At 47.0% G+C, this 21,784-nt stretch overlaps 1 protein-coding gene across 3 annotated transcripts in view; it reads left to right on the top strand.

Moving 5' to 3' along the window:
• Window positions 1–21,784, top strand: part of NEK11 (NIMA related kinase 11) — a 237,654-nt gene that overhangs the window by 171,384 nt on the left and 44,486 nt on the right. For 2 of the 3 annotated variants that reach the window (XM_056129480.1, XM_056129478.1), the window contains 2 exons: window positions 1,649–1,709; window positions 19,713–19,809. In XM_056129480.1, coding sequence (XP_055985455.1) covers window positions 1,649–1,709; window positions 19,713–19,809 — 158 coding nt within the window. The remainder of the gene's footprint in view (window positions 1–1,648; window positions 1,710–19,712; window positions 19,810–21,784) is intronic. The other variant, XM_056129479.1, reaches the window with a different exon arrangement.

The raw sequence follows: 21,784 nt of genomic DNA, 5'->3' as shown, positions 1-21,784 counted from the left end.
CAACTGGATGTTGTGCAATGAGAGCCAGCACATCATCATTGTAGAACCATCAACTAGACTAGAATTCATTTTTCTAAAATGCACACTTACTGTAATAGGAGATGTGTTGCTTCTTCTGAAATGGAGCAGGTGAGCCATAAATTATTAATCTCCCTCAGCGTAACCACAGATCCAAAGATAATTAAGATCATTATGATACTTTGGGGATGTTTCCAGCTCTCCTGGGCAGAGGGCAGATATTTATTTCATCGTAAGAATAGTATCTGCTGTCAAATACAGTTCTCAGATTCCGGATCCCTTGTGGGAATGACTGCCCCTTGCTGATGGTTAAGTTAAATAAATAAAAAGTCCAATCCTTAGATTTATGATGTCTTTAAAACCACACATTTCCACAAAACTGGATTAAGAAGAGGTGTTTTTTTTTGGGGGGGTGAGGACATTCCCTTATTTCCTGCAGTATAGATTATTGATTGAATGCAACTTTGTTTCTTTCTAATAGCATTTACCATCTTGTAGATTAAATAGAATACATTTTTTCTTTTTATATTTATTTATTGAATCACTGTGGAAAAGTTACAAAGCTTTCAGGTTTAAGTCTCAGTCATACAATGATCAAACACCTTTCCCTTCACCAGTACTCATTTTTCACCACCAAGAACCCCAATATACCCCACCTCCCACCCCTCCTAATGCCTGTGAGGCGGATGATTTCTACTTAACTCTTATCTACATTGATTACATTCATTATTTCGACAAAAGATGCACCATTACTGTTTAGAATCCCCCCCCCCCCAACAATCAGAATTGCTGAAAAGGCATTGTGAAATACTTTGTTTTCTAGAGCTGGTATGAGAATCATATAATGTCATATAATGATTTTGGATTTCTGCAAAGAGCCAGATAATTACGAGATTGGTTTCTGTGTGTCTGGTGTTATGGCTGTGCTGGAAAGCCACTCGTGGGGGGAAGGGGGGGAACTTGTGACCTTGGTAGGGCGTGAAGGATGAGCCGGTACTGCCCCCCTTCCCATGAGATTGCAGTTGCCTCATGGGAAGGGGGGCGGTACCAGCTCATCCTTCACACCCTACTGAGGTCACGAGTTGCCCCCTACGAGCGGCTCTCTGGTACGGCCATGGCTTCAGAGGCAAAGGGACTTACTCCAGAGTCCGGCAGCTTGTGGCAGAAAAATGAATGGTCCATGCATTAAACTACAGTGCGATGCCTCCCCGGGAGGGAAAGGGTGTTGCTCCCTTCCGCCTCCCCGCCCCCCCTGCAGCAAGGTAGCCGCCACCTCAGAGCTTAAATAGAATACATTTTTATAGAAAATTTAGAAATGACCAAAGTATAAACACACAGGAGAAAATTAAGATCTCCCATAATCCCAACTGGGGCCAAAACCACTGTTAACGTTTTCAGTGTTTACTCTAGCACACAGAGGTAGAATAACAGAGCTATGGTTTGGGATGAGGAGAGAGGATATAGGTGAATATATAGGTGTTTGTCTTTAAAGAAATGATTCAACTGATAATATAATTTTGTAACAGGAATTTATTGTGTTCTGTTCAGCCTGAGTGTGCCCAGCGCGTTTTTCTATGCCATTAAATATTCCTCATTCATTGTGGGATGTAAATCTTTTTTATTTTGACAGGACAGTGACATTGAAGCACTGGTCAGGTGTTTGGAAAATGTCTTGGGTTGCACCTCATTAGGTGAGTACATTTTCTCAGATTCCTATTGATCGCGATACCTCCTGATTCTAATGTAATGTCCAAGAACACTAAATCTTGGAAGGAATCATAAAACTATTCCAGCTCCTGCTCCCCATTTAATGGATGAGAAGACTGAGGCCAAGAGAAGTCAAAATGTCTGGCCCAAGGGATTGGGGACTCAAAGAAGAAAAATTCATCATTATTATATGATCGCCAGCCTTCAGGGATAGCGGCATTGAAAGCCAGCATTTGTCATGGTCTCTGGCTTTATGGGTTTCCTTGAAAGGGGCCTCCATCCTCTCTCATCCTGGAGAAGCATATTATATTCTGTCACACCCAAAGAACTAGCATGGTGGAGTCAGTTCTCAGAAGAGATTTGGTCTGAGTTACAAAGCTGAAGTTTCTTTAGCATTGTCAGTCCAGATAAATAGGATGGCTCTGCTTCAAGGCAAAACCACCCTATTTCTTAGTTTCTTCTTTTTCCAATCCAAATAACCCAGCTGTGATCACTTCTACTCCTGGCTGATAAATTGTTACACCTGACTGGAATAGAATAACAGGCTATTCTTTGAGGTTCTGGGTGCAGCAAAGGACTGAGGTGGTTTTTTTCTGCTGTTCACACTTGATTGTGCATTTTTGCTTAGAACTTTTTTAATTGCCTGGCCCAAAGCAGTCTTTCCAGGCCATGCCTGGGAGAAGGAAAAAGACTTTGGGGACATCTCAATTACCAAAAAGATGTTCACGATACCCCAACTTGAACATTAAAAGAAGAAAAAGCTAAACTCAAACAAAAAACTTACACCTGTGCTGACAGATAACTGGCTCATTTTTTCCACATCATCTGCAAGGTTCTGCATAAGTATACCCGGTAAGTAGGATGCTTTGGTGTTGGCGTGCCTCTGCTCTGCCAGTGTTCTCGCACCTGAATGGAGGATTCAGAGAGCATTTCAAGGTTGGCTCCATGCCAATGGCTAGAATCTACAAGACCCGGAGCTCTGGAACTCTGCTTCTGACTGGACTGACCTTGGAGAATGACCTGCTTAGCTCCCAGGGCCACAGAGGCTGCTGCGCTGCTCCCAGGCGGGCTACTGCATGAAGCCCACAGATATGGAGGTGATGGGAGAGCATGAAATATGTGCCTGGGGAGGGAGTTCCCATAACTCACGAGAATATTCCAGTGGGTGCCCAGATAGCATCACTTCATGATAACATTGATGATGGGGGCGGGGGGGGGGGAGGAATCACTGGGGTGTGAGTGGGAGGAAAGGGGAGGGGAGGGTTGCCTCTTCCCCAATGTCTGTGTGGACTTGCTTGGGGGACTTTGGTTTCCTTGCCCAGCTCTAAGATGTGCACGAGAGGTGGGTGAATTGGGTATCACAGGTTTCCAGCCTGAATGAATGTGGATGTGAATCTTGGATCTCAAGGGTACCAGGATGGGCTCTGGTTACTCATGCACCACAAAATGAATGTATGAATGAAACCAAAGACTGTGAAATGAATGAATGAATACAAAGGGTGGTTTCCTGCTGGAAGTGCTGTGGGAGATGATCGGGGGACAGTGGTGTGTGTTAGAAGTTCGGCGATGTTCCTGTGGCCAGAATGCCGGAGACCTCACCTCCTGTTTATATATATTACCTGTGATAGACTGGTTTTGCTAAAGTCATGGCTCTCAAGAACCCTGAATGCAGCCATTCAGTGGAAGCTCACAGTCTTTCCACCACAGTCTTTCTAGGGACGTGTCTCTCCTGACAGGGAGCTATGAAGAAATTCCACAGTGTTAGTGGGGCTGAAAAATCTTAGAGGACTGAGATTGCTCAGGTGTGAGCTGTTGTACTGTAGGGTTAGATTCACCGGTAATGTGAGAAATAGGAATACTGAGACAATAACTCTATGAATTCCTCCATCACTGAGATTGCTAGAATATGGAAGAATGTGAATAGGGTCCAAGGGCTGATCTGTTCAACCATGCATTTGTGGTCCCAGAGATCAAGCTCACACCTGCAAGACAAATGCTCTATGGTGGAGGCCCTTCCCTGGTCCTCCCAAGAGACAACGGAAGCCAATGGGTCAGAATATAGGACATGTCACTTAGTAATGAAGCATCTGTGAACTTAGGCTTCTCCCTGTCACCATGCACTTTGCACTGTTGAGCATGTTTAAGCGCTGCTCTTCGTTCACATGCTCAAGGGTTGCTCTGTACCCATAAAAAGAGGAGAAGGAGCCCCCAAAATGCTAATGTCCTGGCAAGTGACTTGGGCCAGGCAAGGATTTTAGCTTCAGGGCTCTGAAAATGTTGGGTGCCATGGTTTGACATTCCCCCTCCTGCACCCCCGTTCCCAGACTGAGTTTTCTTTTCATTTAAATCGGGGACTGGGAACATTTCCCTTCTGAGTGTGGGAGAATGGAGTGGAAACTTGAAGGAGCTTATGCCTGTCACTCCAGAGAGCCTAATTTGAAGGTACCCCATTGAATTCTTGGTCTCTCCACCTCTGGGTCAGATGAGACCCTTTAGAGCAGCAATTCTCACACTGGCCCCAGCATCTGAATCCCTTAAAAGGTTGGAGGGAAAGTCGGGTGTGGACCCACATGGCGCAGGGAATCAGATCCAGGCCTTGGCTCGCCATGCCTGTGCTCGGCCTATGGAGCAAGAGAGCAGGCTCTCGCTCTGTGGCTTCTGCTCTCCAGTGTACACGCCACTCTCGGAATGTAAAGCATGTGCGTATCTAGTACAGAAATGCACCCTGACTGCAGATGCCTGCAGTGTTTGAGGCACCCATAGCCTTCGAGCTTGTCTTGAACTAAGTTTGGAGGCACTTACAGGTAAATAAATTGAGACAAGACATTCCAGTAGTAGGTGGAAGTGAAATGTAAAGTGAAGAAGTAGATCTGATCTAGCTTAGACAGGAATCAGCTCTGGTTTTGCCTTTGTTTTGTTTTTGTTGTTTCACTTTCTTTTGCCTTGCTTTAGCACCTCCAGTTTTATTGTAATCGGAGAAAGGGAGCTGGCTCATACCCGTTGGGGTGCTGGGGGGTGAAGCAGGCTTGGCAGGATGTAAGGCATGGGCCTTAGCCCCTGCACCATCTCTCTGACTCCCTATAGGGATGAAATTGAAATACTTCATTAGATAAGTTTAAAGACGACAGTGTGCTGGTTTGACTTACATTTATTGTGGAATGATCACACAGCTTTAGTGTTCATCACACCTCAGACAAGAAGAGAAAATCACCCTTGTGATAAGGGTTTATCCTTGTCTCATACTGCACTGACAAATGGTATTTTTTTTTAATTTTTAATTTTTTTTGCTTTTTGGGTCACACCCAGCGATGCACAGGGGTTACTCCTGGCTCTGCACTTAGGAATTACTCCTGGCGGTGCTCAGGGGACCATATGGGATGCTGGGAATTGAACCTGGGTTGGCTGTGTGTAAGGCAAACGCCCTACCCGCTGTGCTATTGCTCCACCCCCACAAATGGTGTTATTAACAGCATTGTGCTGTATATGACATCCCTCATACCTGTGATTTTGTACTCTCTGACTTCTTTCTTCATTCTTTCCCCTACCTCACCCCTACCCTCTTTCAGTCCACCCCGTCCCCCCAGCCTCCTAATCAGTTTGTACCCTGTGCATTGGGGTTTTGAATTCATAAAATTTCATATCAGTAAGATCATACAGTGTTTGTCTCATGTGACTGGCTATTTTAACTTCCCATCCCTCCAAGTTAATGAATGTGATAAAGGCTAATTTTAGCTTATATGGGACTTCATTGTGGGCATAGATATTACAGCTCTGTGATAATAATCACAATGTGGACATTTACGTTGCTGCCACAGCTTGGCTATTGTAAATGCTATTGCTATGCAGATGCTAGGGAACTTTTATTTATTTAATTTTTTGGAGTGTTTTTACTTCCTTTGAATATATTGACAGGTGTCGTTGCTGGATGACATTGGAGTTCTGTCTGTATTTTCTGTGTCTCTCCACACTTTCCCACGGTGGCTGTACTGACTCACAGTCCCCCCAGCACTGTGCGTGCAGGTACCCTCTTCTCTACACCCTGCCTGGCGTTTGTTGTCTCATTTTTCTGTTTTTAGTTTTGGAGTGTCTGAGATTCATCTTGTCTTTTGATGTTGACCACTGTAGTGGGTGTGAGGTGAACCCTTGCTGTGATTTCCACCTGCATTTCTAAGTGGTCAGTGGACTGAGTATCTTTTCTACTACCCTTTATAGAGGCCCTCATAGCCTTTTGTCTATCTTTGGGAAAGTATTTATTTGGTGTTCTTTTGCCCAAATTTAGATAGGATTTTTGTTTTTATGCTCTTGAGTTATATGAGTTTTTTTGGCTTTTGTTTTTTTGGGTCACACCTGGCGATACTCAGGGTTTACTCCAGGTGGTACTTGGGGACCATATGGGATGCTGGGAATTGAACCTGGTTCAGCTGCATGCAAGCGCCCTGCCCATTGTACTACCAGCTGTACTACTCTGGCCTCTGTATCATGTATCTGGCTGACAAATATCTCCCTCCTCCCTTGATTCATAGGTTGTATTTTCACTTTGTTATTTTATTTATTTATTCATTTATTTATTTTATGTGGCTGGAGTGGTCCAGTCCAGCCACGTAAAATAAATAAATGAATAAATAAATAAATAAGCACATTTGCCTTGCACGCAGCCAGCCCGGCCAAGCCGGGTTCGATTCCTCCGCCCCTCTCAGAGAGCCTAGCAAGCTACCGAGAGTATTCAATATGCCAAACACAATAACAAGAAGTCTCACAGTGGAGACGTTACTGGGTCCGCTCAAGAAAATCAATGAACAACGGGAGAACAGGACAGGATGTGGCTGGAGTGATAGCACAGCAGGTAGGGCATTTGCCTTGCATACAGCCGACCCGGGTTCAATTCCTCCATCCCTCTTGAGAGCCGGCAAGCTATGGAGAGTATCCCGCCTGAATGGCAGTGCCTGGCAAGCTCTCCATGGTATATTCGATATGCCAAAAACAGTAACAACAAGCCTCACAATGGAGACGTTACTGGTGCCCTCTTGAGCAAATCGATTAAATACGGGAGGACAGTGCTACAGTGCACATACCCCCCAGCAATGCTGGTCATCTGGGTTTGACCATACTCTGAGTCGTGGCTTCAAGCCTTGGAGACGCTCAGGAGCATGTCTTGCCTGCCTGCCTGGATTCGCGATTCAGACCTAACAGTCCTGAAGTACAAAATTAGACATGGTGTCTCTTAAAATGGCCTATAAACAGAAAGGAAAGGAGCTTCTTTCCAGAGATGTCTCGCTGAGATGCTGTCAGTGTATGCTGCGTGGCCTGGCGCCACCTGCAGGTGCCTCTGGGGAACCGAAGGCATTTGGGCCTCACCCTTAGACACCCTGCCAGCTATCTAGGACGGCGGCAGGGCCAGATGCTGAGAGCAACCTATTTGGAACATGATCCTAGCCACCCAGTGGGGTGGGGGGACCCATTGATGCAAAGCTTTCTGACAATGGTTTATAATAATATTCGGAACACTCGCCTTGTACTGCTTTCACACAGGGAGGCTATAGTGTCCCAAATGGAGTCACTTCCATTCTGGGACTCCAAGTTCTCCCAGCACCTCCACCACCACCACCCAACACACACACACACACACACACACACACACACACACACACACACTCACACACACACACACGCACATGCACACGCAGGCACACACATTTTCCCACATGGTACAGGAAACAAAGCCAATCTTGAACAGGGTACTGAGTGATCTCAGAATTAGGAAAAGGAAGATAAGAAGCAAATGAAAAGGGATCAGTTGAAGATATGGCCAAAAGGAGTGTTTTTGCTGATTTGACAACATTGACAAAGATAACAACAACAACAAAAATAAACAGACTGGGCTATGTCCAACTAACAAGGGTTTGCCTGGGGACTGGAAGGTAGGATTAGTGGTTAGGGCATGTGCCTAGCAGTGCCTGACCTGGCTTCATTTACCAGAACCACGAGCACCCCCTCCCCCCAGCACTGACAGGCATAGTTCTGGAGGCCCCAAGCACCAGATCTGCCCCCAGCCCAGACCTGGGTGACATTGGTGTCCCCAACACTGCAGGGTCCAAGATGCGTCTCACCCTTGGGCCTTTGCATTGAACCAGGGGCTTGTTTGGCTGCCAGGAGTGATCCCTGAGCACAGAGCCAGGAGTAAGCCCTGAGTACTTCCCAAGAGCATATTTGTGTTTGTGTGGTCCCCAAACCAAACAAAAAAGTAGCTTGAACTTAATCCCTTGCACTCCACTCCCTCCACTCCTTTACCAGGTGCAGGGAAGATCCATCACCTTGAACCATGGGGGAGGCAGCTCCCAGGGGAGTGAGGGGAGCTGGGCTTCTGTTGCCCGGACAGCTGGCAGCATCACTATAGTAACTGCAGGCCCATGGATGACTCCTGATGTCCTTTTCCTTGAACTTAGGACAATTCTGTTTTCTGCTTCGTAGTCACCTGGTGATGAACCAAAGCAAAAGAGGAAGGTTAACATGGTTTAATGTTTGGGAAATGAGTTGAGCTCTGAGAGACGTCTCCGGGGATGGAAGTCCCCAGTCAACGTGTTTGTAAAAAGTCTCATCACGCCGCGCTTGCTGTTATCACAGAGCCGGGACAGAATTGATGCTTCTGAACCCGCGTGCAGCCCTTTCAGACTTTTCTGTCGTGTTGATAGATCTGCTAAGTCTGACTTTTTTTTTTAAAAGTTCGCCCCTCAATTCTTCCACTAAACCTTGTTAATAACAATTTAGCCTCTGCTAAATAAACAGGGCGGCTGATACAGACCAGAGAAGGCATCGCATCTTATGAATTCTTCAGAAACTGCCTTTGCTTAAGCTCTTCAAACACTAAGCCTCTGAGTAGGCATGACTGACAGCCAGTTAACCTTGCCCTGCTCTGCTTTTCCCCTTGACAGAAAAGAATTCCTCATGATAATTTGACTGTTGTCATCACAGTGTTGCAGCATTGCTCCTGGCACCTTCGGAAGCACTCCATTTGGAGGAGATGGGGTATTTGAGACCCTAAGTGACTTGGATCATTTTAATACTGATGGACAGTATCTGTTGGCCTCTATCTGTTCCTGTATGAGAGGCATTTAATGTGTCTGTGCATTCTTTAAAACTTGAAAGGTTGGGGCCAGAGAGAGATAGCACTGGAAGTGAGCCATTTGCTTTGCATGTGGCTGACCTCGTTCAATCCCCAGTACCCAATGGTCTCTGAGCATGGCAGAGTGACCCCAGAGCATAGTCAGGAATAGTCCCAAGCACTACCAGGTGTAGTCCAAACTCTGCCCCCACGCCAAGACAAAAAAACTTGGAAGAAGGCAAGAGGTTTAGAATTAGTGGCAGTTTGCCAAACAAACAAACAAACAAAACCCTAGTGTTTGCTACCATTTCTGTTCTGTCTGCTGTAAATTTTTTCCCAATCTATTTAATGTCTATGCATTTTTGGTATTGGTTTGGACCTTTATTTTAGTAAGAAAATTTTTCTAAATTTTTATGCAGACAGATATGACTCATTGTGTGTGTGTGTGGGGGGGGGGGGGCTGTGATGGGTGTTGACACCCAGGGCCTCACACGTGCAAGGCAAATGCTTTACTCCAGAGTTCAACTTCCATAAGATTCCATCTTTCCTGGTTTGTTTGTTTAATTCCTTCCCCTCCCTTCTCTGATGCTGTTGCGATGACCCGGGGTCTCACTCACACACACCTGGTTGGGGTGGTCGCATCACATATTCTTAGCTGAGGTGCTCATTGGGGGGCTCATGCACATGACCCTGTCAGTTGAGGAACATGCATACCTGTTCACTAGGACTCACACTTGGTGCAGACACACAAAGGTGTGTTTGTGGTACTCTGTGTGTGTGTCTGTGTGTGTGAAGGGGGGTGTCACATGTGCTCAGCATCCAGGTAGCACTCCCTCGCTGTGGTACTTATGATGTCAAACCAACATTGTAGTGCTCACACAAACTTGGAGTGTGGCCAGAAGTTCTTCACAGTGCCAGGAAATCACAGGTGGCAGAGCTGCCAGGATCATCTCAGTACATGCAGGACACCAGGGATTTGAACTTGGGACCATGTGCTGACAAGCCGGCTGCTCTAAGCCATTGTCTACTTGATTCAGCCTTCTAGCTTGTATTTTAAGTGTTTTCTATATAGACTCCTAATTTTTTGGTTGGTAGTTTTGGGTGCCACACCTGACTGTACTCAGGATTTACTCCTGGCTCTGTGCTTAGGGATCACTCCTGGAAAACTCAGGAGGACCATATGGAATGCCAGGGATCAAACCTGGGTCAGCCACATGCAAGGCAAGTGCCTTACACATTGTACTATCTCTCTGGTCCCAGACTCCTAAAATTTTTTAAATACTTTGATCTTATTTCTCACACTTGAGGTCTTTATGCCAGCAGAATTTCTTCCTTTCCATGTATAATTTGAATTATCCTCTCATCATCTCACAGCTTCTGGCTTTAGTTATTATCTGTTTTGGCTTGGAGCTGCTGTTCTCTTTTAATCCTCTACCAATAAAAAAATATTATTTTTGTGGGGGGGCTGAGTTTTTAAGCCATACCTGAGCATGTTCAGGGGTGACTCCTTGCCTGGTACTTAGGAGTGACCCCTGGAAGTGTTCAGAGGACCACAAACAGTGCTGGGGACTGAACTGGATTGGCTGCATGCAAGGCAAGTATCTCATTTCTTTACTCTCTTTCTGTCCCTTGATTTTTAATATATTCTTTGCTTTTTTTTTTTTGCTTTTGGGGTGACACCCAGCAATGCTCAGGGGTCACTCCTGGCAGTGCTCGGGGACCATATTGGATGCTGGGAATCGAACCCAGGATGGCCGCTTGCAAGGCAAATGCCCTACTCTCTGTGCTATCGCTCCAGCCCCTGAGTTTTAATATAGTCTTAACCCCACAAAAAGAGTGTTTCTACCTGTCACTGTCACTGTCCTCCCATTGTTCATCGATTTTCTCGAGCGGGCCCAGTAACGTCTCTAGACTTTGTTGTTACTATGTTTGGCATATCGAATATGTCACGGGTGGCTCACCAGGCTTTGCCGTGCAGGTGAGATACTCTCAGTAGCTTGCCAGGCTCTCCTAGAGGGAAGGATGAATCGAACTTCAGTCGGCCATGTTGGCTGCGTCCAAGGCAAACGCCCTACCAGCTGTGCTATCGCTCCAGCCCCTGATTTTTAATATATTCTTAACCCCACAAAAAGAGTGTTTCTATCTAAAAAAAGAGTTTTCTCTTAAGCTGGGAGAGTAAAATATTTTTGACACTCCCCCCAAAACACACACACACACACACACACACACACACACACGTCTACATCTATGATTTAATCCCAAAGAAATCAACACAGCACTAAGCTGGGAATACCTTCCAAGCCCTGTTGGGTAAAACACGCAACCTTAAAAAAACTTAAGAAGAGATGATCAGATTTTTATGTACAGATACAGAATACACAAAAACTCTCAATGGCAGTGTACTTCATAATAGTGAAAGTTGGAATCGAAAGAGTAAGTAGAGGGCTAGACAGATAGCACAGTGGGCAGGGCATGTGTCTTCTATGCGATGACTTGGATTTGATTCCCAGAATCCCATATGGTTCCCTGAGCACCACCAGGAGTAGTTTCTAGGTGCAGAACCAGGACCAACCCCTGAGCATTGCTGGGTGTGAGCAAAAACAAAAAAATGAGTGGAATTGAAACTTCTAGAACAATAGTTCTTTGAGATCTAAATGATGCTATGGTTGCATTAGCATAAAAATTGGAGTGAAGAAAGATGCAGAGCTCTCATGAACACACACACACACACACACACACACACACACACACACATTCAAGTGCATGTGGACATACCATTGGAATCACCAAAGTGTGCGAGCGGAACTCCAAGTCCCCTTTCCATTTCCTAGCTTGTCTGCGATGAGTCCAGATGGCAGAGGTGGGAAAGAAGGGATGATTTTCTGTTCTCCAGAGGGAGGTGCTGGCACATTTCCCTGGATTTGAGCCAATTAACCTGCCATTTCAGAAAAGTAGATTTTGTTCTTAGAGCAGCAAGTCTTCCCTTTAGCAGCCTGGAAACTTCCAGACCACTGGCTATATCTCTATAGGAAGAAATACAACTGAGAGTGTCAGGGTCTGACTTTCTTCTCGGCACCTCTCCTCCATATTTATTTATTCATAATTTATTTGTATAAGAGTATATATGTTTGATTTTGGAAAGTTCAGTGTTTGGGGGGTTTGTTCAGGGTTGGGGAGGACATACACAAAGGTGCTCAGGGGCTGCATAAGCTCAGGAGGGACCCCTGGCGGTGCTGAGGATAGAACCTGAGTGGGCAGTAGGCAAAGCAAGAGCCTTGACCACTGTTCTACCCTGGGATTCTCTGTTACCACATGCCCCTCAGATGGGCCAGTCATGTCCCCACCCCCCACCCCCAACCCCAGTGCCTTCGTTCCCAGGTAACAGCTGAATGTGAGTCCCATCGCAAACCCTTTTCCTTGACTTGCTTGTTTGCTGGCCTCTGCGCTATTCCTGGATTCTGAGCTATTCAAGGAGAGATGCACACCATGGTGACCCCCTGCCCTCAGGGGCCTGTGCTCTTCCACACAATGCAGTGTGAAACAACCTGGGGGTAAAAATAGAAGGCTGATGTCCTCCCCATGTGCTGGAATTTCTCGCCTCCCTTCTGGCTGGCAGTTGCCTTTTCCAAGCTGACCCACTTACTTTTCCCAAGGACTTCAACTTGGGGGTGGGGGGGAGCAGGGGCTGTTGCTGCTTCACTGAGAAGCTGCTGGTGCAAGCCAGAGGCGGGGGTGGGGTGCTGCAGGACAGGGTCAGGTGTGTTTGTGGGGGAGGGGAGAGGTGAGGGGGACAGACGGTGCCAGTATACTGGCAGGCTGGATAGAGATTGAAGCAGTGCCACTTCCCTGGAGTTCAAAAAGGTTCTTTTGTTTGTTTGTTTGTTTGTTTTTTGGGCCTCACCTGACTGTGCTCAGTTTACTTAGTTTACTTCTAGCTCTGCTCTCAGGGGTCACTCCTGGTGGGTAAAAGGTTGGCTCGTGTGTGTGTGTGTGTGTGTGTGTGTGTGAGAGAGAGAGAGAGAGAGAGAGAGAGAGAGAGAGAGAGAGAGACCTGGATTTTGCCACTTAAGCAAACATGGGGGAATCCAGGCTCCAGCACAGGCAGAGTCCCTGCTCCCTTTGTTCTGAGGTACCCAGAGGCCAGCTTCATCCCTCCAGAACCGTCTTCCCCTGCCATCTGTCTTCTTTATTTCCCTGAGGAACCTGGGCATGGCCATTGGGGTAGTGCTGACCATGTCTACCTTAGGTGACAGCTTCTGGGACAATGGGACAATCTCTCTGCTTCCCTTTCCAACACCCGCCTCTTCCCAGAACCCAGGAGAGCAGGGCCTGTGGCAGGAAGAGTTAGGTCAGTATCATTACTCTCTGTCTTAGCAAGTACCTAGCTTGTTCAAAGCACCGTTGAAACACCAAAACCTAACCAAGTTCCTCATGAAAAGTCATTGACTATATTCAGTGGGTTAGCTCTCCTCTGACAAGAAGAAAGGCCTCTGGGAAACTTACAGAAAGATAGGTTGACAGAGGCAGGAACTGGGCCAAAGCAGGGAAGAGGGAATCATTTCAGACTATGTATACCTGCCCCTGAGACTGGGGGAAAGCCTTGTGGTAGATGATCTCGTCTGCCATTGAGAACCAAAAAAAGAGTTATTCTCCACTATGTGGTGACCAGTTAGGTGCATGTGCATAACAGAGGCTGAGACCGCAGGGGATTGAAACCACAGTTAGATGTTAGGTCTTGGAGGGCTTAGCGGAAGTGCCTCCATTTTGGTCCTGCACCTCCATGTCCCAGCTCCCATACCTCGGGATCACCTCCCTTGAGACTTTTAAGCCTCCAACATAGAATGGAATGATGAGGACATTCCTTCAAAGGGGCCTTCAGGATGGTGCCCAGGAGCAGCAGGGAATGGGAGTAGGAGGTGGAGGAGGGAGGAGTTGAATGGTGAGGCAGAGTCCAACCCCCTGGGAATCTCTAGACTCCTCAGAATCACCCACATGGCCCCCACTGCCAGGACTCTACTTCTGCCATCCTCAGGCCCTCCAGCTGCCCTTGTAGAAGGCCTGCACCCAGGAATGGCAGCTGCCTCAGCTGAAAACTACACGTCCCCAGCACTCCCTGTCACTCAGAGGACGTCTGTCCTCGAAAAGAGATCTGGGCGGTGCCTCTCTATCCCTTGTGTGTTGGGATGATCCCTGAAGACAGAGACCAACCTGCTTGGCAGATTCTTCATCACCTTTATGGCTGTACTGAGGGTCTCAGGAAGCAGTTAATGGGAAAACTCTCCCACACTGTCAAAGTGGGGTGGATCCCATGGGCATGATCAGCAGGCATAGAGAAATGGAAGGGCCACAAGAATGTCCTTTCACCCCAGCTAGGAGCGACCTTCTGAGGAGCCGTCTAGTCTGGTGACCCCAAAACCAGTACATGCAAGGTCTTGGCTGGACATGGACCTTCAGTGGCAGGTTCCAGAAGCACTCCCAGAAGTGTCAGGAACCCGTGGGTCTGATCTCAGCTCCTCCCCTCCCTAAACAGCTGTATGCCCATGGACAAGTCCGACATCTGTTCTGGGCCCCTGTTTTCCCATCCGGAGATGAGGGGCTTTGTCCTGAAGAAATTGATGCTTCAGATCAGGATGATTCTCTGCTGTTGAGGCCAAGGGTCCATAAATTGCTATCCACTGGCTCACAACCACTTTATGGAATTTTTTTTTTCATGGATCACGGCCATCCCCACTGACTGCCCAGTGTCACCTTCATCTACAGGAAAATTCATTTCGTCAACTAGCTCTAAAGTGTTTGGCCCTTTACCCTCAAACCTTGCCAGTCAAGCCCTAGGGGGAGTTTTGGGCCACGTGCTATTTTGAAGAGCAGCAGGAGGAGGCTGGGCTGCCTTTAACTTCACAACCAGGGTGGGCAGGTCAGTCAGGGAGCCGCTGTGCTGTTTTCTCAAAGGGTTCTGTGGTAGTTAAGAGAAGGACCAAAGTGGCCAGAGTGATAGCACTGCGGATAGGGCATTTGCCTTGCACACGGCCAACCCGGATTCGATTCCCAGCATCCCATATGGTCCCCCAACACCGCCAGGAGTAACTCCTGAGTGCAGAGCTAGGAGTAACCCCTGAGCATCGCTGGGTGTGACCCAAAAAGGAAAAAAAAAGAGAGAAGGACCAAAGGAGATGGGGAGAATCTTGCTCAGCTCTGTCTGCTAAAGGCAGCACCTGCGAGAATCCCCGAGTAAGCAGAGTCCGAGGCGGACGTGAGTAAGCAGAGTCTGAGGCAGACGTGAATCTTGTTGCAATATCTACACCACCACGTCAGCTCTTTTTTCCCTGTGGGGAAGGAAGTTTAGCAGGGCAGGCAAACACAGCTTTCCACATTACTGATCAAGGTCTTTTGTCCAGCCACTGAAATGAGAGGAAAATCCCAGAAGTCAGAAGAGAAGGATTTCTTTCTGCAGGTGCAGCAAGGGGTGGAAAAGGGCAGGAAAAGACCAAGTCGTAGGAGGGAGTCCAATAACCTCGCTAGGGACTTCGATGCAGCCTCTAGGCCATCACCATCTCTTCTTTTTGGTTGTGTTGTCATCCCATCCCAATACATATGGGCCACTGAAATTTGATAAACCTGATCTACAGCAATGGTTTCCATGGCCAGGCATCCGTGTAACCATGGGTCTGGCACTCTGGGATTCTGGTTCTGACCCTTGTTTGTTTGTTTTTTTCCTTTCTTCTCACCTGGTATTTTTCTTTTATTTAGGCACAGTGATTTATGGATTTATTAATAGACTTCCAGGCACCCACTGTTCTAACTCCCACCAGTCATTTTTTTCCAGAGGGCTAAATGTGTTGTCCTTTGAGAAGTGTTGGGTCAAATGGTAGGACAGGGAAGGAAAGGCTGGTTCATAGAGGAGGAAGTTGCTCGGAGTTACAGACTTTGCCAACCCTGTTGTCCAAAATTCTACCTGCCCCCTTTTCTCCAGGCTTAGCATCTTTCCCTGCAATGTCCAGAGCTCCCTGAGGAGAACAGTAGCATAAGTAAGCCCATTCCACTCAGGGGAAGGATTGTGACCATTATATGTGTATCCCAAGGGAGCAGCAGACATTCTCTGAAAAACTTGGGAAAGCAGCACCTTTCTTTCCTTCTTTGTAGGTGGGTTACCTGTGGTGCCATGGTTTCTGGTCCCAGGAGAGAAGACCTTGAAGGAAGCTGCCCATGAACTTCCTACCTCCTCCCCGCTCCAGAGCTCAGGAGCTTCATTTTGGTTTTGTCTGGTTTTGTTTTTATTTGGGGTCACATCCTGTGGTGCCCCTGCAGTGTTCAGGATTTCATTCTGGCTCTGCACACAGGGATTACACCTGGAGGGCCTGGGGAACCATACTGGATGCTGGGGATCAAACCTGGTCTGCCACATGCAAGGCAAACACCCTACCCAGTGGACTATCGCTCCAGCCTTCCACAGCTTTGATGATGAGACCAAGGGAGCCCTCTGTCACCTACACTTGAACTTTAACCTGAGACCTGATGAGGGAGGTACCAGGAAGTGCAGACTGTAGGAGAGCAGGTCATGGTGCTTCTCTCTGAAGTTCATACCTGCTGTGGCCTCTGATTCCACCTTGGGGAACCCAGGAAGAAGCAGAGCTTCTGAGCAAGTGTGAATCTCACAGTGGGGTATTCCCCTGATAAAGAACAGGCAGGCTAGAGGCACCTGGAGAAAGTGCACTGCACACATACCAGCTGTGTGTGAGACAGAACTTGCATTCAGTCAGAGCAGGAATGGGTCACATCTAGCCACACTTCTGGCTCTCTGCTCAGGGAACCCACCCACTAGTGCTCAGGGGACTCAGTGCAGTACTAGGGGTTGAACTGGGGTCAGCTGCATGCAAGGCAAGTGCCTTAACCCTGTGTTATCTCTCTGGCCCCCAAATTTAATTTTTCTCATTTAAATAATACACGAGAGAAGTTTGAGAACTATGTTGAAGGGGAACATGCCTTCACGTCCATGTTGGTTCTGCCTGTCAGTTGCATGCTGCTAAGGTTCACTGGAAAGTGTGGGAGTTTCACGGTGGGGCCACTGCTGACAAGACAACTGCTCAATTGTAATTTCTGAGTGACCAGCGGGTATGCACCACACTTTCTCCCTACTGGGGCGAAGTGGCGAATGGGAGGTGGAAGGCACATATAGAGAGCATTCTAACCTGGTTCAGGGCAGGCTCAGATGCAGACCCCACCCTGCACACACACCCCCACCCCAGTCCCTGCTTGGGGCCAGTGTTCACTTCTACTGGGAAGCTGCGTGGTGCTAGTGAGAAGATAGTGGATGATTTCCTGCCCTTTCAGCATATTTTATAGGCATCTGGAGGACAGCGCTCCAAGACCCCAAACCCTGGTGCTCTCAGCTGGATGCTGCGGCTAATCCAATCCCGTTTATAGCTCTTTACCTCCAGGACCCAACTGTGACTGTCTGCTCTGTTCAGCTGAAGTTCAGGGCTGCATGTGACCCCTTGATCAGCATCTTGCTTTCCACAGCAGGGACCGAAAAGCTGATGGTCAGGCATGGGATTAAGCCAAAGGGGAAAGGAAGTTTCATCACAAAAAAATTCCTCATTCGGAAATGGAAAGATATCCCCTGCTCATGGGTCGGGAGACTTAACATTGTCAAAATGGCAATACTACCGAAAGTATTGTATAAATTCAATGCAATCCCTATAAGGATACCCATGACATTCTTCAAAGAAATGGAGCAAACACTCCTGAAATTTATATGGAACAATAAGCCCCCACGAATAGCTAAAGCAATTCTTGGGAAAAAGAAAATGGGAGGAATCAACCTCCCGAACTTCAAACTGTACTACAAAGCAGTAATAATTAAAACAGCATGGTACTGGAACAAAGGCAGAACTGCAGACCAATGGAACAGGGTTGAATACACTGACATCTCCCCTCAATCATATGCTCATCTAATCTTTGATAAAGGTGCAAGTAATGTGAAGTGGAGTAAGGAAAGCCTCTTTAAAAAATTGTGTTTGCATCACTGGACGGCTACATGCAAAAAAAATAGGCTCAGAACTCTGCCTAACACCATGTACAAAAGTAAGATCAAAATGGATTAAAGACCTCAACATCAGACCAGAAATCATAAGGTACATTGAAGATAAAGTTGGCAAAACCCTCCATGACATTGAAGCTAATGGTATCTTCAAAGATGCCACGCCACTGGCCGAGCAAGTGAAAACAGAGATAGATAAATGGGACTATCTTAAACTAAGAAGCTTCTGCACCTCCAAAGAAACAGTGACCAAAATACAAAGACAGTCTACAGAATGGGAAAGGATATTCACCGAATACACATCTGACAAGGGGTTGATATCCAGGATATACAAAATACTGGTTAAACTCCACAAGAAGAAAACATCCAACCCCATCCAAAAATGGGGCAATGAAATGAACAGAAACTTTCTCAAAGAAGAAATCCGAATGGCAAAAAAGCACATGAGAAAATGCTCTACATCATTAATCATCAGGGAGATGCAGATCAAAACCACAATGAGATACCATCTCACACCTCAGAGACTGGCCCACATTCAAAAGAACAAAAGCAACCGATGCTGGCGTGGATGTGGCGAGAAAGGGACACTCCTTCACTGTTGGTGGGAATGTCCACTGGTTCAGCCCTTCTGGAAAACAGTATGGACGATTCTCAAAAAATTAGAAATTGAGCTCCCATTTGACCCAGCAATACCACTCCTGAGAATATATCCCAGAGAGGCAAAAATGTATAGTCGAAGTGACATCTGCACTTGATTGTTCATTGCAGCACTCTTTACAATAGCCAGAAACTGGAAGAAACCTGAATGCCCAAGAACAGATGACTGGTTAAAGAAACTTTGGTACATCTATACAATGGAGTACTATGTAGCTGTTAGAAAAGATGAAGTCATGAAATTTACATACAAGTGGTACAATATGGAAAGTATCATGCTAAGCGAAATGAGTCAGAAAGAGAGGGATAGACATAGAAAGATTGCATTCATCTGGGGGATATAAAGTAACAAAGTATGAGATTAATACCCAAGAATAGCTGAGATCAGCACCAGGAGGATTACTCCATAACTTAGAGGCCAGCCGGGTATCCTAGAGGAAAGGGCAGCTCAGATAGAGAAGGGAGCACCAAATAAAGGATGTTTGGAGGATCCTTCCAGGAGGGGAGATGCATGTCGAAAGTAGACTATGGACTGAACATGTTTGCCACTCAATGCCTCTTTTGCAGACCACAACACCCAAAAGGAGAGAGAGAACACAGGGGATTGCCCTGCCACAGAGACAGGGGGGATAGGGGGATGGGGGTGGGAGGGATATTATCCATGGTGGTGGAAAATGGGCACTGGTGGAGGGATGGGTATCTGATCATTGTATAATTGAAACCAAAGCACAAAAAATTGTAAATCTACAACTTTAAAAAAAATAAAATAAAATAAAGGGAAAAAAAATTCCTCATTCAAGCAAATACACCGGCTGGAAAAGGCTGGCCGAAATCTTCCCGAAAACATTTGCTTTTCTCTGGATGCATTCCTCTGCCTTCCCCCAAGTTTTCTAGTTTAAGAAGCTCATTTCTAAAAAAAACAAAAAAACAACTAATGTTCTGTTTAAATCTTCCTTCCTGAGATCAGCTGGATCGTGGGAGTGCATCCTTCCTGGCACATATTAAAACTGTAAATAATCTTGTCATTTGGAATAAATCTCCTTCGTGTGCATGTCATCATGGAAACCACCTCTAATTAGTGTCACATTACCTTGTGGCAGAGGTGGATTTACTTCAGTTTTCTGATTGACCTTGAGTTTGGCCTCCAAGTTGCTAGAGTGCTGATGAAGTCAGTAAGGGCTGTGCATTGATTTTCAGACACGAGGACCGTCACCAGCCCAGTGCCAGCTGCATCCCCTGGACCAACCGTTTTCAACAACACGATGGCTGGAACCAAGATGAAGCGCATGAGGGAGTAAGTAGCCAGTGGCCCCCTTGGGTGCAGTGTTAGTTTGACAAAGACTGTGATCTCTCTGGGTGATGTGCTGTCACCTATTTTTGTTTGTTTTGGGGGGGCTCACCTGGCAGTGCTCAGCATCTACTCCCGACTCTGCACTCAGGGATCACTCCTGATGGGCTTAGAGGACCATATGGGGTACCAGGGATTGAACCTGGGTCAGCCCTCTGGGTCGGCTGTGAGCCAGGCAAATGTTCTATCTGCTACACTGCCTGCTACTGCTCTGGCCCCTTGCTTTCACCTATTGCCACAAAAGCAGCCCTTATGCATTCTTGGATACAGTGGGATGGTACATGGTCTGTGCAAACGGTCCAGTCTACAGTGATTCGTTTGTGAGTCTCTACTTGCATTTCCCCCTAAACTCATATGTTGGAATCTTCACCCACAAAGATGATGGTCATAGTAAGGGGTAAGAGATGCTTAGATAATGAGTCTGGGGTCCCCATGAGTGGGATTAGTGCTAAGTAATAAACAATCTAAAACAAGAATACAAGGACCTTTCTTTGGAGCTGGAGATGGGACCTAATAGTAGCACATATGCCTTGTTCCAGGCCTGGATTCTGTCCCCAGCACCCTATGAAGATAATGGTGAAGGGCCAGGGGGAGGGTGGGGAGGTGGTGAGAGGTTGCACATTTATTCGTTGTATCACTGTATCACTGTCATCCCATTGTTCATCAATTTACTTAAGCAGGCGCCAGTAACATCCATTCGTCCCAGCCCTGAGATTTTAGCAGCTTCTCCTTACTCGTCTTTCCCAATGCTGCCATATTGGAGGCTCTTTCAGGGTCAGGGGAATGAGACCCATTATTGTTACTGTTTTTGGCATATCAAATATGCCACAGGGAGTTTGCCAGGCACCATGAGAGCAGGATACTCTTAGTAGCTTGCCGAGCTCTCTGAGATATATATATATATATATATTTCCCTCTATGATTTTTTGTCTATAGTCTGAACCCCATCAAATATATGGGTAGGGAGTGTCTTATGATGTGTCCAGGAATAAGTCTCATATGTGAGGCTCGGCCCGAGCATGTGGAAAGAGGCCTGGAGGGTGGCAGCAGTTGGGTAGTGAAAGTCAGCTGCCAGGACTGGGTCCCTTGGGTGGGGAGGGGTCTCACCTGCCCCCCTCTGGGGCGCCCCAAGTGAAAACAGCCTAGCACGGAGTCTGGTGGCATGGTTATGGGAGCCTCATTTTGTGCTCCCTTCTGGGAGAAGCAGCCATGAGTACTCACGGCTGCACATTTATTCAAGAACAGAAATCACAGTTCTAGTCCCAAGGGTGGCCGCAAGGTGTATGCAACCAGGATCAGGCAGAGAAGTGGTTTTTTCTGAGCCTTTGGGTACTGGTTTGCAAGTCTGCCCAGATGTCCATGACAGCTGGACACAAATCTCCAGGCAGAAGGCTACAGTGGCCAGGGGGATGAGAGATGGGATGGGGGGAGGAGGACGGGGTGGGGGGAGGAGGGTTTGTTATCACCATCAGAAGACTCTCTTTTGTAGTCATACATGAACTCCCACTTTTCAGATTTCATGCAGTATTCTCCTCTAGAAGTGCTTCAAACCTTTCAACTGGTCCCAACAATGCAGAGTGCTCCAGATTTGCAGACAGCAGGCCAGGTTGGGTCCATGGGCCCTTCCAGTGAGGGTCCCACTTAGTGACTTCACTCAGTGAAGCTAGTCCTACATGGCTGCTGGGTGAATAGCTCAAGAATTTGGCAAAGTCTGTGTGTCCATCCCATGGGGTTTCTGTCGTCCCAGCCCCTCCAGGGCAAGCAGCAGGCATGCTCGTGTTGGGAAGCCAAGGAGAAAAATTCTCAAAATCTTCATTTCCAGGCCTAAAGCTACTGGTGTATTTAGCTGCTTATTGTTCTCACGTGGGTGCCTGAGTGGTCATAGTGTAGCCCGGTTACCATGGCGATGGAGCACTTCTAG

Source organism: Sorex fumeus, unplaced genomic scaffold, assembly GCF_029834395.1.
Source record: "Sorex fumeus unplaced genomic scaffold, SorFum_2.1 ptg000072l, whole genome shotgun sequence".
In the NCBI taxonomy this organism is placed as follows: Eukaryota; Metazoa; Chordata; class Mammalia; order Eulipotyphla; family Soricidae; genus Sorex; species Sorex fumeus.
This window is presented reverse-complemented; position numbering and strand designations above follow the sequence as displayed.